At 42.5% G+C, this 14,181-nt stretch overlaps 1 protein-coding gene across 1 annotated transcript in view; it reads left to right on the top strand.

Moving 5' to 3' along the window:
- The window catches only part of KLHL6 (kelch like family member 6), a 49,446-nt gene that overhangs the window by 13,800 nt on the left and 21,465 nt on the right, over positions 1-14,181 (top strand). The window contains exon 2 of the mRNA XM_090274500.1: positions 7,683-7,848. Within this exon, the coding sequence (XP_090130626.1) occupies positions 7,683-7,848 (166 nt within the window). The remainder of the gene's footprint in view (positions 1-7,682; positions 7,849-14,181) is intronic.

The raw sequence follows: 14,181 nt of genomic DNA, 5'->3' as shown, positions 1-14,181 counted from the left end.
TCATTTGAATACTTGGAGGTGAAGATTGGGACCAGTGCCAGTTCACATGTTTCTAAGTGGTGAGGATCAGGGAATACTCATAAAAATCTTTAAGCAGAGGCTGATCCTTGACCTCTGGATAATGATGTGGAGGTCATAAAGAAGTCAGCATGGGGTCCTGAAGGGTTGGGGTAAAAAATGATTGGAAAAAGAGGGTGATAAGGAGCCTCCAGGATGTGGCAATGGACAGTAAGCACAATGCTGACCTTGCTCTCTGCCCAGTGGGAAGTGAGAATCAGACCAGACATCACTGAAGAGGTTGTGAGAGAAGTGGCGTTTCGTTAGGGGAAGTCAGGTTTCGCCCCCAGTAAGGAGGTGGATGATGCACAAAAGCAAATTAAGGTGAAACACAACTCCATGTTTCGTAATGTAAACTCTCAGGGCCAAGAGCTTAGGATAAACATCCTGGGCCTGGTGTTCCAGTTCTGAGAATCACCAGATAATATAGTCCTCTACACAAACATTTTGCTCCAAGTCACTCAGTCTTGGAGCTCATCATTATTTATTCTCATAGTAGTTAGAGGAGAAATGTGTAATTGGAGAGGGTGGGGTAAAATAAGCAATCCACTCCACATACTTGAAGTACAGGACTGCACTGCATGTGTTGTTTCCTATCCATTCATCCACCTAATAAACATGAAGTGTCTATTGTGGGCCAGGAAATCAAAATTAAGAGAAAAATAAAATACAACCCTTGCCCTTCAGATGCTTAATACTCTAATAGAGAAGACACATTAAAATAGGCCCAAGAGAATGTACACAGGAAGACCCATCTAGAGCCCTGTGGTGTTGATGTAAACAGAGGCACACGTTGGAAACTGCTGGTTCTTGGGTGTAGCTACTTGTGGTAGGGAAGGGGATAGACAAGCCTGTGAGAGGCTTTATATGCTGATGTTGAGAGTATTTTGACATTTATTTTCCTGGCATTTTAAAGGCAATCTTCTTTGGCAGTTGGGGCCATTTGTTACTCAGGGTTTCTCTTGTCGGGTTTCTGCATTGCAAATAGCAGCTGATCAGATCAAACTTGTCCAAGCATTTAGAAAAATTGTTTGCTCACATAATCTAAAAGTCCAGGACTATTGGTTTCAGGCCTTCTTGGATCCTTGTACTCCAATAATGTCATTAGGACTCAGTTTCTCCCTCTGTCTCTTGGGTCTACTTTCCTCTGTGTTGAATTCTTGCCCAGGGAAGGTCCTCACACATGGAGGCAGGAAGATCTCTAGCAGCTCCATACTTATTTCTCCCAGCTCACCAATCCCAGTGAGAAGAGAGCTTCTCTTTCCTCAAAATTACAGAGAAAGTTCTAAATTTGGTTTTGCTTGGACCATCTTGTTCATGTGGCCATCCACAAACCAGTCACTTTGGCTTGGGAGGCATAATATGTGACTTGGACCATGCTCAGCTAGGGTCTAACGAGCAGGGCTAGCTCCACCCAAACTTCCCAGACTGATATTGGAAGAGGGGTAGTTCCCAAAGGAAAGTCTGAGTGCTCCTACTCAAACAATGGGAAGGATGTTGGGCAGGCAAAACAAGAAGTGCCCATTATATCTTCATGGCTGAATCATTGTTGAATCCTGGCCACAAGCTTTGCTGTGATTGATGTTCCATCTTGACTGATCTTGCAAGATAGAACAAGCCTTTCCTTCTCTCATAAACTTGGATGGATTGAGTTGCATGGCATGCTGAGGCCTCAGCAATGGGCCAGTGGGGCTGGGAGAGACTCTGGCTCTAGAGGAACATGGCTGGCATTCTGGTCCCCAAAGGCTGCTTGTGCAGTGTGCTTGAGGAATGGTTAAGTTGGGAAAGGAGCTTGGCAGAAAGCAGTTCTTTTGTGGTCTGATGATGTTTAGAGTGAGGTGGAGGCACCTCTGGAGTCCCAGCTCCTCTCTCTGGAATGAAGACTCAGCAGCAGCTGGGGGTTCAAGGAGCTGACTCCAGGCCCTGGAGAGAGATGGAAGAGTGCTGTTAGTCATGTCTCTGGAGTGGAAAGAGAGATGTCCATGAACCCCTAAATCCTTCTCTGAAGGCACCCCTACAGGTGTGTAAGATATACATACGCACAGCAGGTAAGAACAGAACATTGCACACTGTCACTAATAAGGTTCTGTCACAACATCCTCTTTCAGAACTCCTAGCTCTAATGAACTACCTTGAATATAAGCTGCAGGGGTCCTGTCTATGTAGCTAAGTTAGAGAAAGACTTAAGAGTCCAGGACAAGGTCTGCCTTCTTCTGAGCCCCTACCTGACCCCACCCCATAACTTGGGAGGCAGCCATGGGCCTCGTGAAATTCTAGGAGAAGTGAATCTCAGAAGATAAAAGGGACACCCCACAGGGAGGTATGGCTTTCAAGGGCATGTCTCTCCACAGTCAGTTGTTTCCCTGACGTGGGCCTTTGTCTAATCTCCTAATTCTCAGGGTGAGCCAAGTGGCCCCTGTGTTGGGAAGTAAGTTGACCTCTCTGTAGGGCAATGGTTCTTAAACGTTGGTTTGCAAACGATTTATAAGTGGAGGCTTGGTGAGCTTAATAAAATTCATGGTCCCAGCTTTCAGCTTAGAGGTGGTGGGGACCACAGACAGTGATGTCATTCCATGCTAGGTCACCCCTGTATCTGCTGACTCCTTGCTTTTTTTTGCAGTGAAAACCCCTTTGGCCACATTAGGTTTATATCCAATAAACCCTTCTTAACAATAATGTTCATTGAGCAGCACATTACTTAATTAAATTTTTTAAAGCACTTGTATAACATAAGGACACGTATTCTTTAAAAAAAAAAAGATTTTATTTATTTATTTTTAGAGAAATGGAAAGTGAAGGAGAAAGAGAGGGAGGGAAACATTGATGTGTGAGAGATACATTGACCTGTTGCCTCTTGCACGCCCCCAACTGGGGACTTGACCTGCAACCGATGCACGTGCCCTCATGGGGAAATGAACTGGCAACCTTTCGGGATCCCCAGTGCGGTGCTCAATTTACTGAGCAACACCAGCCAGGGTAGGATACTTATATTCTTAAGGAGAACTTAACTCAGTTTGCAACCAATGTTACAGCCACTCCAATCCAGAATATCTCACTGATGCAGAGGAATAGTTTCTCTGGGACAGTGAAGGGCTTGGAGGAAGAACAGAGCAAGACGTAGCGCTGGTGGAGCAAGTCTGGGAATGAGATAATGGAGTGGTGGAGGCGGGTATTGGGTATTAGGGCCATTGTGGCACTAGGAGTATAGGAGGCAGAGAGTTCAGAGGTAGGTGTGGAGGCCCGGGGAGGGATAAGCCACATGACATTTGGGCTGGGTGAAAAGTTCTGAACTGGTGACATTTAGGAACAGTAGGAGCATGTAGAACTCATCAAAGTTGCAAGTGGAATGTTCCAGTGTGGATGTGTCTTCTTCAAGGTCTAGGCCTTGGACCTGAGGGTGTGATGCAAGCTCTCTATGCGGGTGGAGGGCACTGAAGGCAGGCCTCCTCACCCTCATCCTTCAAAGGGTGTTGTTTAACTTTTGGAGATGTAGGTTCCTATCAAAAACAAACACCCAGGGGCTCGGAAAGATAAATTCATTTGTTTGCTCGTGCATTCATTCATATTCACTTTCTCACCCTCCTCCCCCCAATATTTACTGAATCCCTTCCAGGTTACAGGCACTGTTCTAATGCCAGGGCTACAGGGGTGAACACGGTACCCACGTCCTCACTCAGCTCACATTCTGGTGGGGAGACAATCGGTGAACTGGTTAACAAACAGATGTGTAATATAATTTCAATGTACGGCAGTGTTATGAAAAAAAGGAGATAAAGATGTTAAGGAGTGACTGTTTGGATTGGGGCCAGTGTTAGTGAGGGCCACTCAGAGGAGGTGGCATCTGAGCAGAGACCTGAATGGGTTAAGGAGTGAGGCCTGCAGAGCTCAGAGGGGAGTGTGGCCTAGGAGCTGTGGCCCTTGGATGTCTTCAGGACAGTGGCAGGAGAAAGCTCACACACCCAACCTCCAGTTTGGGGTCCCAGCTGACTCACTGCTGAAGTATTGGGCAACTGGCTCCCTGCTGTGAGACTTTCTACTGTAAAAAGAGGATTTTAATAGCTACCTCTGTTTTACAAGAGTCTCATGACAATTGGTCAGTGTCTGGCTGGAAAGTACTTTTTAGTGCATAAAACTTTTACTTATCTCATGTATAAACTAAGGAGCAAATGGTTAGCAACTCACCCAGCTGTGTTCTCAGAGAATAAAGCTTGGTCTGGTTCCCTCAGTGCTAACATTCAGGTGACCCCCTAGATATGCCCTTGGACTTCTGCTGATTTTCTTGGTTTCATCCCTGTTGAGCACCAGATTAAGAGCCCCTAGTCCTAGTTTAGACCCCATTTTATTGCTGACAACCTGTATAGTCTTGGGCAATTCATTTAACTTCTACCACAGTCTATCACCCGTAAAAAGGATATAATATTCAAAGAAGATAAGGTTTTTGCCCTACAAAGTGATATAAACATAAATGTAAAAGATTAGTGTTATTGAAATGAAACCTAGAGGTGGCCCACCTTTCCCAGTTATGTACATTTCATGGGGTCCCAACTTTACCAAAGAGTTTCCATGGATCTCCTGGGAGAGCAGAGGCCTCAGAGTTTGATCTATGAGAAACACCTAGATTTCTCCTCGGTTTCACCTTTTCTGTTTGGCATGGTGGTCATGGCCCAGGAGAGTGTCTTTAAGTGGCAGAAAATCAGAGAAAAACTCTCAGAGGAGAGCAGAGTAATGCTCTTTGGGAGCCAAAGCAGGCAAAAGAGCTTCAGAGAGGGACCGTCTTTAGGGCACTTCCTTCCATCATCTCCCAGGAACATGTATTGTGCTCCTATGTGCCAGGCACCATGCTAATGTCTCTAGACCAGTTTGTGTGCAGCCTGAACTTAACTCCACCCTGAATGGGTGGTGGACGGCAGTGCAGTGACTGGCACCCACTTACTGGCCTGGACTTGGGGGTCAAGGGTTGCAGCCGGAATGTGATGGGCCCACCTACCCTGAGAATCTTCCACCAGCCAGCCAAAAATCCTCTCATCTGGCCCAAAATGCCTTCCCTTAATGCAGCGGTTCTCAACCTGTGGGTCGCGACCCCTTTGGGGGTCGAATGACCCTTTCACAGGGGTCGCCTAAGACCATCGGAAAACACCTATATAATTACATATTGTTTTTGTGACTAATCAATCACTATGCTTTAGTTATGGTTGGGGGTCACCACAACATGAGGAATTATATTAAAGGGTCATGACATTAGGAAGGTTGAGAACCACTGCCTTAATGAGTGTTGGGTACTTTGTGTACATTATCTTACTTATTCTTCCCAACAACTCTTTGGGGTAGGGACTATTATTATACCATGTCACAGAGGAGGAAACTGAGGTTTGCTTATTTGTACGAAGTCACGTAGTGAGTTAGCAGCAGGGCCTACACCAGACCACAGTTCCCTCCCTGTTCACCCGCTAAAAGCCGGCACTACAGTTGTCTCTCTACCCTCCCAGAGGCTCCCAGAGCTCCTTGGCTTGGGCACATGCACACTCATGCACTGCGAGCCGGAAACACTGAGAAGTTACCTTTGCCTGTGTGGCCCTCAGCTAAGACTGTCAGCAGATGCTGCAATATCACAGCCAGCTTCCTTGCCTCTTCTTGGAACAGCTCTGGAGAGTCTCCTCCAGCAGTTCCTGGCAGGGTCAGACTACAATGACTTTCTACACAACTTTTGTCTTGCTTGGTCTCCTCCCTTCCCCATCCCACTTCCCCTACACCCCTAAAATGTCACTAGCTCGCAAAGGTGGGCTTCTGGGAGATGCAGACACAGAGCCAGGTATGGGCTGAGCTGGGGTAGGATGTGATTCAGTGACTGATTCTGAGAGATACTTTAGAAGCTGTGTGTGAGTGACAGCCTGATCAAGAGCCCAGGTGACCTCAATAATTGTGTCACATGGGAAATACATAGGCTTTCTTTAAGAGCCCTTCAAAGTACAAAACTCTGAATTAGATAATTTACATACCTATCTTATTTCATATTAAACATCTCTCCATGAGACTTATCCAGTTTTCATTGGAATTTTTGAGATTATACAGATTCAACAAAATTCACCTTTCACTAATTTTAAAGTCTCATTCTAGGCGAAGTAGCATTTCTAAATTTCACCTTGCTGGGACTCTGGTGATATGTTGCCTCAGTTATCAGAAGCTTCACTTGACTTCATTATCACTGCCTGCCCTTTCCTGCTAAATGTCCTCTTTCTCATATATTCATGGGCATGGCATTGATGTGGGTGGCATTCACTTTACCCCCTGAGATGATTGCAGATCTGGGTGCTCTAGAGTTGCACTGTCTAATACAGTAGCCATTAGCCACACGTGGCTACTAAGCATCTCTATTTTGGCTGGTCTGAATTGAGTTGTGTTTTAAGTATAAAATATACATGAAGGATTTTGAAGACTTAGTATGAAAAAAAAGTATGTCAATGATCTCATTCAAACTTCTAGAATATTTATTGCATGTTGAAATGATAATATGATATTTGAGATGTACTGGGCTAAAAAAGAAGGCATTAAAATTAATTTAATCTTTTTCTACTTTTTAAGAAATAAAACCACTAGAAAATTTAAAACGACACATATGGCTCTCATTATGTTTCTATTGAGCAACGCTGCTCTCGAAACGCAAACAAAGGAGGCTTAGGGAGTAGCTTCTCCAACTCCTCCCAGGGAGGCAGGCTGAGCCGGGAAGAAATTGTTTGGTTGCTTTGATGGCAGGGTTCTTTATGGAACCAGGAGGCAGCAAGGTGAGGCCCACATGACATCACTTTAAAAGATGTGTGGTTCTGCAGACAGCTCTGTGCCCCTCCGGCCAAGAGGACGTATGACTGAAGCACGTGGCTAGTAAGTCGGTCGTCTGTCCAAATGACTCATTGCTCCTCTGGTTCCAGGCTGGGAACTTGGTTAACTTTGCAGAATTCACTTTGCTCTTCTTCTTTTTTTTTTCATATTGTCGTATTCTGTGAGGAAAAAGAGAGAAGGAAAGAGAGAAGAGGAGGAAGGAGGGAAGGGTAGGAGGATTATCGTGGAGGACAGAGGAAGAAGGACAGAGGGAACCCGAGGGAGGAGATCTCATTGGCTAAAACAAAAGGTTCAAAAGTTATCTAGTTGAGTGATTTGAAACTGATGAGTGATTTCTAGAGATAAATAGGAGGTGTGGGAAAGGGAGGAAGAGCAGGATTTAGGGATATAAGACCCTCGTTGTTGGAATGGAAATCCCAGTTTGGGGAAGCACTTTCTGTCATCAGGGCTCTACTTTGGGACCTTCCCATTTCAGTGACATGGCTGGAAGATAATGGCACCTGTTCTTATAATTTTAGAGGCTAGAACTTTAAGATCATGGTGCCAGCACGGCTGGTTTCTGTGAGAACTTTCTTTCTGGCTTATAGATGGTCACTGTGCTCGCATGGCAGAGAGAGAGTTTTGGTTTCTCTTCCTTTTCTGATAATGATACCAATCCTATTAGATTAGGACCCCATCCTTATGACTTCACTTAACTGTCCCATGGGGCAGACAGCTCTGAAGGGGGTCTTTTAAAAAGTCCTGGAACCACGGGTCACAGTAGGGCTCACATTCTCACGTCTCTCTTTCAGGGCCATGTTCTGCAATGATTTAAAGGAGAAGTATGAGAAGAGGATCATTATCAAAGGGGTCGATGCTGAGACCATGAACACTCTTCTGGACTATACCTACACCAGCAAGGCCCTGATCACCAAGCAGAACGTCCAGCGGGTCCTGGAAGCTGCTAACCTCTTCCAGGTGTGTGAACAAACAGGCTCGGTGCTCTTCTCTGCAGCAGGGGAAAGCATGGTTCTCCAGAGACCTGCCCAGACTGGCTGCCAGGCCTGTACCTGGGACACACACATACAATTAGCTGGGCCTGTTCTTACTTGAAAGTCAAAAGATGCTTCTTTGGAAATTTCCTGAGAGGTGGTGAGATGAGGCAATGGCTTCCTAATGAGATGAAACCAGGGAGCTTGGTGACTTGTTCCTACGCTTCGTTCCTGACTCCAGCATTAGTGCTGTAATTTACAGAGGCCTGCTTGGATCCTGGACTGAAGTCACCGGTTCATATATTTAACTTCTAATCCTTAGCACAACTGGGGATATACTCTCCCCAACTTCACTGGTGGGGAAAGTAAGGCACATAGAGATAAGTGACAAAGCTATGTTCTGAGCCCTGGGCTTTCAGAGTCCAGAGGCCACATGCTTGCCACGACATCATGCAGTCTCTCTTGAAGAGGAGTGTCTAGATTTTGGGGATAGCAGAGCCTTGACTGGTCCTCACTTTATGATGGGTGTGAGAGAAGAGCACCTCTCATGAGGGGTATTATAGAAGACGAGCTAGAGAACCCTCAGGATTAAGTTTCATTGTTGGCACTTGACTATGTTTGTTTCAATCCAATTATAATAATTCTATTCAATTCATGGAATAATCAGACCTATAGATTATGTTAATTGTATCCACAATTATCACAAGGGTCTGATCTCAAGATACCAACTATGCCTAGGTCTAATGTAACCTTTGAACTTGCTTCCATTGAGTTATAACAGAGATTGTCTCACTGATGATGATGATATTTAGGATAAATCCAGGGACAGGCCAGGCCAGACCTTGTCCATGGTTTGGGACTTTAGGTGGTGGCATCCTATTAGATCATCACTAGGTCAGCAACTGAGGGAAACAGAAGATAAAATTTGGGAAGGTAGGGAGTGAGGAGTCTGGGGTCAAGACCAGGGGCATGGGATTGCTTTGTTGAGGCTGGCAACTGTGTAGGATTCATGAAGTCTGACAAAGAAGAAAGAGAGGATGGAATGAGGGAGCAAAATCAACCATGAAACAGCAGGGATGATTCTGAGTAATGGGATGCTGCAGTGTCGCCAATGTTATTGTCTCTTTTACCTCAGGGAACTTTAGCAAATTACTTCCAGCAGGGCTGGTCACACCTTACCTGGTGGTGTCTTGGAGTCAGTTACCACCCACATACCCCGTGCCACTCCTCTCGCTGTCTCTTTGTCCTTACCTGCTTACACGCTCAGGAAACAGCCCTTGTTATGTGGAGGGATGGGTTCAGAGTCTCCGGACAGAACCAATCTTGCCAATGACTGGATTTCAGGCCTCTGACCTTCAGATCTGTGAGAATTCTGGTTGGTTAAGCTGCCAAGTTTGTGGCAATTTTTTCAGCAGCCCTAGGAAACTAATACAAGCTTAAAAAGTCAAGGGTGTCTCAAAGTCTTAATGCAAAAAGCAGCAATCTCCTGTTCTTACTCTCTTCTTCAGTCCACTTTTAGAAGATTGTTTTTAAATGTCTCAAAATTTCATTTGCTTGTAAATGTTTCATCTTGTGTTTACTTCCACGTGTCTACATCATTTGTGGATGTACATTGCTATCTGCTGATGCATCAACTTTTAATAATTCCTTTTGTGTCCTCCTGCTCTAATCCTACGGGTTGCTCTCCAGGACTGTGGCATAGGTGGTATCCTAGACTGCCCTTTGCCATGGGAGCTCCTTGGACCTCTCCTCTGTTGAATTTTCTCTCCCTGGTTCCCATGTCATCTTTTTCCTTGACTACTCCTGCATTTTAATGGATCACAATCTTTAATAGTTTATGATGAGAGTATGTGATAGATCAATTTTTGGAGATTTATATGTCTAAAAATATTTTTGTTTTACTTCATATTTGATTAATATTATAGCTGGATATAAAATTTAAGATTGAAAGTAATTTTCTTCTGACATTTTTAGGGCACTGCTCTGTTCTATTAATTATTACATATTTTATAAGAATTGGTTTTTATTGGACACATGCTTTTTGATGTTTATTTTACCTATATTGTGTTATAATTTTTAAATGTCCATTAGATTCATTTTTGCAATAGCACTTAAAATAGCTGCAAGGTGTTTTTCATTCATTGTGTTAGTTTTTTTAAATTTGGAGACTCATGTATTTCAATTCTTGGAAATTTTCTTGTATTATTCCTTTGATACTTATCTTCCAGCTCTTTTATTTGTTCACTCTTCCAGAGTTAGGTGTTGGGTTTCTTGGGTTTAATTTTATTTTTCTTACCTTTTCTAATCTATTGACCATCTCCAGCCCTGCCCCCCCTTTTAAGGAAATTTCTCCAAATTTATCTTTCAATTCTTCAGTTAATTTTTAACTTCTGCCAACATATCCTTAGTTTACAAGAGTTATTGTTATTTATTTTAATAGATTCTTACTCTTATTTCTTTGAGTCTATTATATATTTAAATTTTTCTTCTACTCTCTCTTTTCTGAGGTTCATTACTCTGCTTGTTTGCTTATGTCTCCAACTTTCATCTAAGAGGGTGTATCAGTTTTCTGTTATGCTGCTACCATAACAAATTACCACACACTGGGTGCCTTAAAACAATAGGAATTTATTCCCTCACAGTTATGGAGTCCTGCAGATCAAAATCAAGGTGTCAGCAGAACTGTAGTCCTTTTGGAGACTTGAGGGGAGAACCTGTTCTTTGCCTCTTCTGGTTTCTGGCAGCTGCTGGCATCGCTTCATTTGTGGCCGTACAACTCTACTCTCTGCATTCACGGTCCCATTGCCTCCTCCTTTCCTGTGTCTTCTCCTCTGTGTGTCTGTATTTTATAAAGATACATATGATTGCATTTAAGAGCCACCCAGATAAGCTCCTCTTAAGTTTCTCCACTTAATCATACTCTTTTGCCATATAAGGTAATATTCACAGGTTTTGGGGATTATGACATGAATATATCTTTTGGAGGGGGCACCATTCAACCGCTAGAAAGGGTTTCCTCAAATACCCTTTTGATGATTTGATCCTTGGTTGTTCAGTCATCTTTAAGACGGAAGCCTTAATATGCTTGTTTGAAGCTCAGCGCCCATGGAGCAGGAAGAGAGGCTAGCAGACTAGAGAATTTTATCAGGGTTACCAGGTGATCTGCCAGTTTTTTAAATTGGAACCCCACATGTCAATATCTGTCAGACTGTTTCTAGGATTGATCAGTTTCTCCAGATAATAATCTTCAGTCTCTTGCCTAGGGGCTATAAGACAGTTGCATGTATTCTAGACTGGCTGTGTAGGTGTGGGCATGTGTGCAAATCTTTACTTAACCTCCTTATTTTAAGTAAGATGTTCTCATGTGTCACCTTTAGTTTCCAGTGTTTCTGAGTCTAGAACCTCTCTGATGTGATTTCTCCAGAAGATAAGTCTTGTTCTCCAGGGGGAATGAGAGTGAGAGTTGTTGAATTGCAAAAAGTGAGGAGGAGGCTTAACTTTTTAAACTGACACCCTGTTATCAGTCCCCACCTACTTTGGCCTTCCTGGTTCCTTGGGGCTTTAATATTCCTGCTTTTGAGGGGTTCTGAGGGACAAACTTGTGCTTCTGTAGGCAGTTGGTATGACTTTTCTCCTTTTAGCAAAGTGACTTACCAGTCTTTGTATTCTGTGGTTTGGGGTTACTGATGTCTTTTAGTTTCATTGAGGATGGAGTTCATGCTTCTGTTTCTTGTTCTCCTTTCAATTTTGGGTGAGTTTTCAAGAGGTTATGAGAACTCTTTAGATAGTAACACTGTAACCTTTCGTAATAATGTTGCAAGTATTTTCCATTGGTCATTTAACACATAATTTTAGTTATGGCTTTTTTATGTAGAAAAGTTTAAAGTTTAGTCGTATCTATTGATCATTCACTTGATGATTTGTGCCTTTGGCATGCTTTTTTAAAAAGATCTTCCCCATTGCTTGATTATATACTTAATCACTTATAATTTCATTTAGTTTTGTTATATTTACAGCTTTGATGTATAAATCTTTAATAGATATGAAAATTATTTTGGTATAAAGTTGTTATCTTTTTCCTCTTCTTTTTATTTTCTTCTAAGTTGTTAGCTTCAGTGCAGAGTTTACATTTAATGAGCTAGGGGGGAGAGGAAGACAGAGAAAGCTCTGTTCATTGTTGATTCCCCTTTTCTGGTAATATCTCACTTCAAATTTTTCCAAATCTTGTCTTCTTTCTAGACAAAAAATAAAAAGCTTCTCTTTATGGCTATTCATTTTCCTATACGTGCTAATTTTTATGAAAATAAGAGAAGAGTGCTGTGGGCTTCTGGATATCTATTTAACCCAGTTTCTGATTTCTCTTGCTTCTAGACTATTTGCTTTCAAGTCTCAGACATAGAGAACTTGGAATATTTTCATACTTGAAGGTACCATAAGGAACAGAAATTCATAGGTTGTTGAGATGACTTTGTGGTTTAAAAAATTTTATTTAATTTTTTGGATGGATAAAACATACCCCTGTTCCAAATTCAGAAACACAAGAAGGGAGACAGTAAAACATTTCTTCACTTTGGCAGAGTCTTACTGTCCTTCATATTCCACATGCATACCAGTATACATGGGCATATGTCACTCCCCCCCATGGCCTCCATTTTTGAAACACAAATGTTGCCACACTATACACTTGATTTTGCATCTTGCCTATTTTTCCTTTACAATATATTTTGGAGACTGTTACAGGTCAGAATGTATACAGCTACCTTGTTTTTTCAATGATGGTATAATGTTGTTGGCGTCTTTTTAGGCATGACATATACCCTGTTATCTGTAATGATCTCCTATAAGGCAGAGCGGCAGAGTGGAGAGAACATGGGCTTTAAATCCCAGTTCAGCTACTGATTTGGTTGTATAGCTATGGACAAGTTACTTAAATTTTTTGAGCCTCTTTTTTTGTATCTGTAAAATTAAGATAATAATAATACCTGCCTTTTCAGGGAGAGTTATTATGAGGATTAAATGAGGTACTTAAATAAAGTACCTGGTATGTAATAGATGTTAAATAGAAGTTTCTTCCCATCTTTTGTGAGTTAATTTTTGCCTTATTTTGGACAGTTTTTCCCTTGGATAGACTGAGCTGACACAGAACTGTGGGAACATTTCCCTAGGCCATCCCTAGATATTTGTTCTTTCCTGGCTTAAGAGGATAAGAAACCATGATTTAAAGTTTTGTTTTATCACATTCATATGACACATGCATGGTACAATGAATTGGACTGTGCTGTAGTTTAATTAACTTGGAATTATAGATGGAGAAAAAAAAGTGTGTTAGAGTTGACATTTTATCTTGTCATTTTAGAACATCCACAGAAACCAGTACCACTTTTGTGGGACTGAAATCAGTGGAGATCAGATTATCTTGGTGTTCTTCACCCATCCAGTAGTAAAGTTTTCTTAATTTTCACACCTTTGGTGTGACTCAGCCTCTCCCTCATTTTCTGCTTCTCTTTTCAGGCCTCCTCTTAGTCTCTTCCTATTACACATTGACTGCTTCTCTCCCAATCCAGAAAGAGAGAAGTCTATTGACCCAGCCAATCACCACTATTGCTGTTTGAAAAGAGCTTTTCATGTGAGACAACTTCATGAGTTGCTGGCCTGTTAACAGACTCATGGTCCTTGGGTCAAGGGTCCATTGGTCCATCCAGCTATTGCAGGGGTGGGACAGTTTCTTTCTTTTAGGAGGAGTCTTTGTGTTTGGCAGGTACTGAATGATCTGACCCCCAGAGGAATTTTTCAGTAACCTGGCCATAATTTTTTGACCAACTATAGAGAGAAACGTATTATCTTTAAGTGATTTTTGGAAAGGTAAAAGTAAGGAAAGCACTTAAGGGGGAAGGGCAAAGCCACACTTGAGGCAGGGATTTTGAGATAAGTGTCACCCAGTGGGGACTCCAGAGAAGCAAAGGGTCTTCATTGCCTTAACTGGACCTTCAGCCTTCTGAGTCCTAAATAAGCAAGGTAGTCAGAAACTATAGAGATTTGGGACAATAATTATAAGAATTTGGTAAGATATTTCAACCTTGGGGAACTTGGCCATGTTTGTTTGGGGAACTTTCTCATATTTGTCACTTTCATTTTTACTATTAAAAACTCATAAAAGAATAAGGTCTTTTGAACTTATCTGCGGGGCAGCAAGAAGATGTGAGGTCAGGGTGACCATACTGAGCCTACATTTAGTCTTGGGGCAGGATGATCCCTAAGATACAGAGCAACTGGTTAGAAGGCACTTAGAAGAAAAAAGGAGACCAGGCTGTGTCCTGAG

The sequence above is a fragment of the Furipterus horrens genome, unplaced genomic scaffold (genome assembly GCF_987537825.1).
Source record: "Furipterus horrens unplaced genomic scaffold, mFurHor1.1.pri manual_scaffold_1, whole genome shotgun sequence".
Lineage (NCBI taxonomy): Eukaryota > Metazoa > Chordata > Mammalia > Chiroptera > Furipteridae > Furipterus > Furipterus horrens.
Note: the sequence above shows the minus strand (reverse complement) of the source record. Positions and strands in the feature narration are given on the sequence as shown.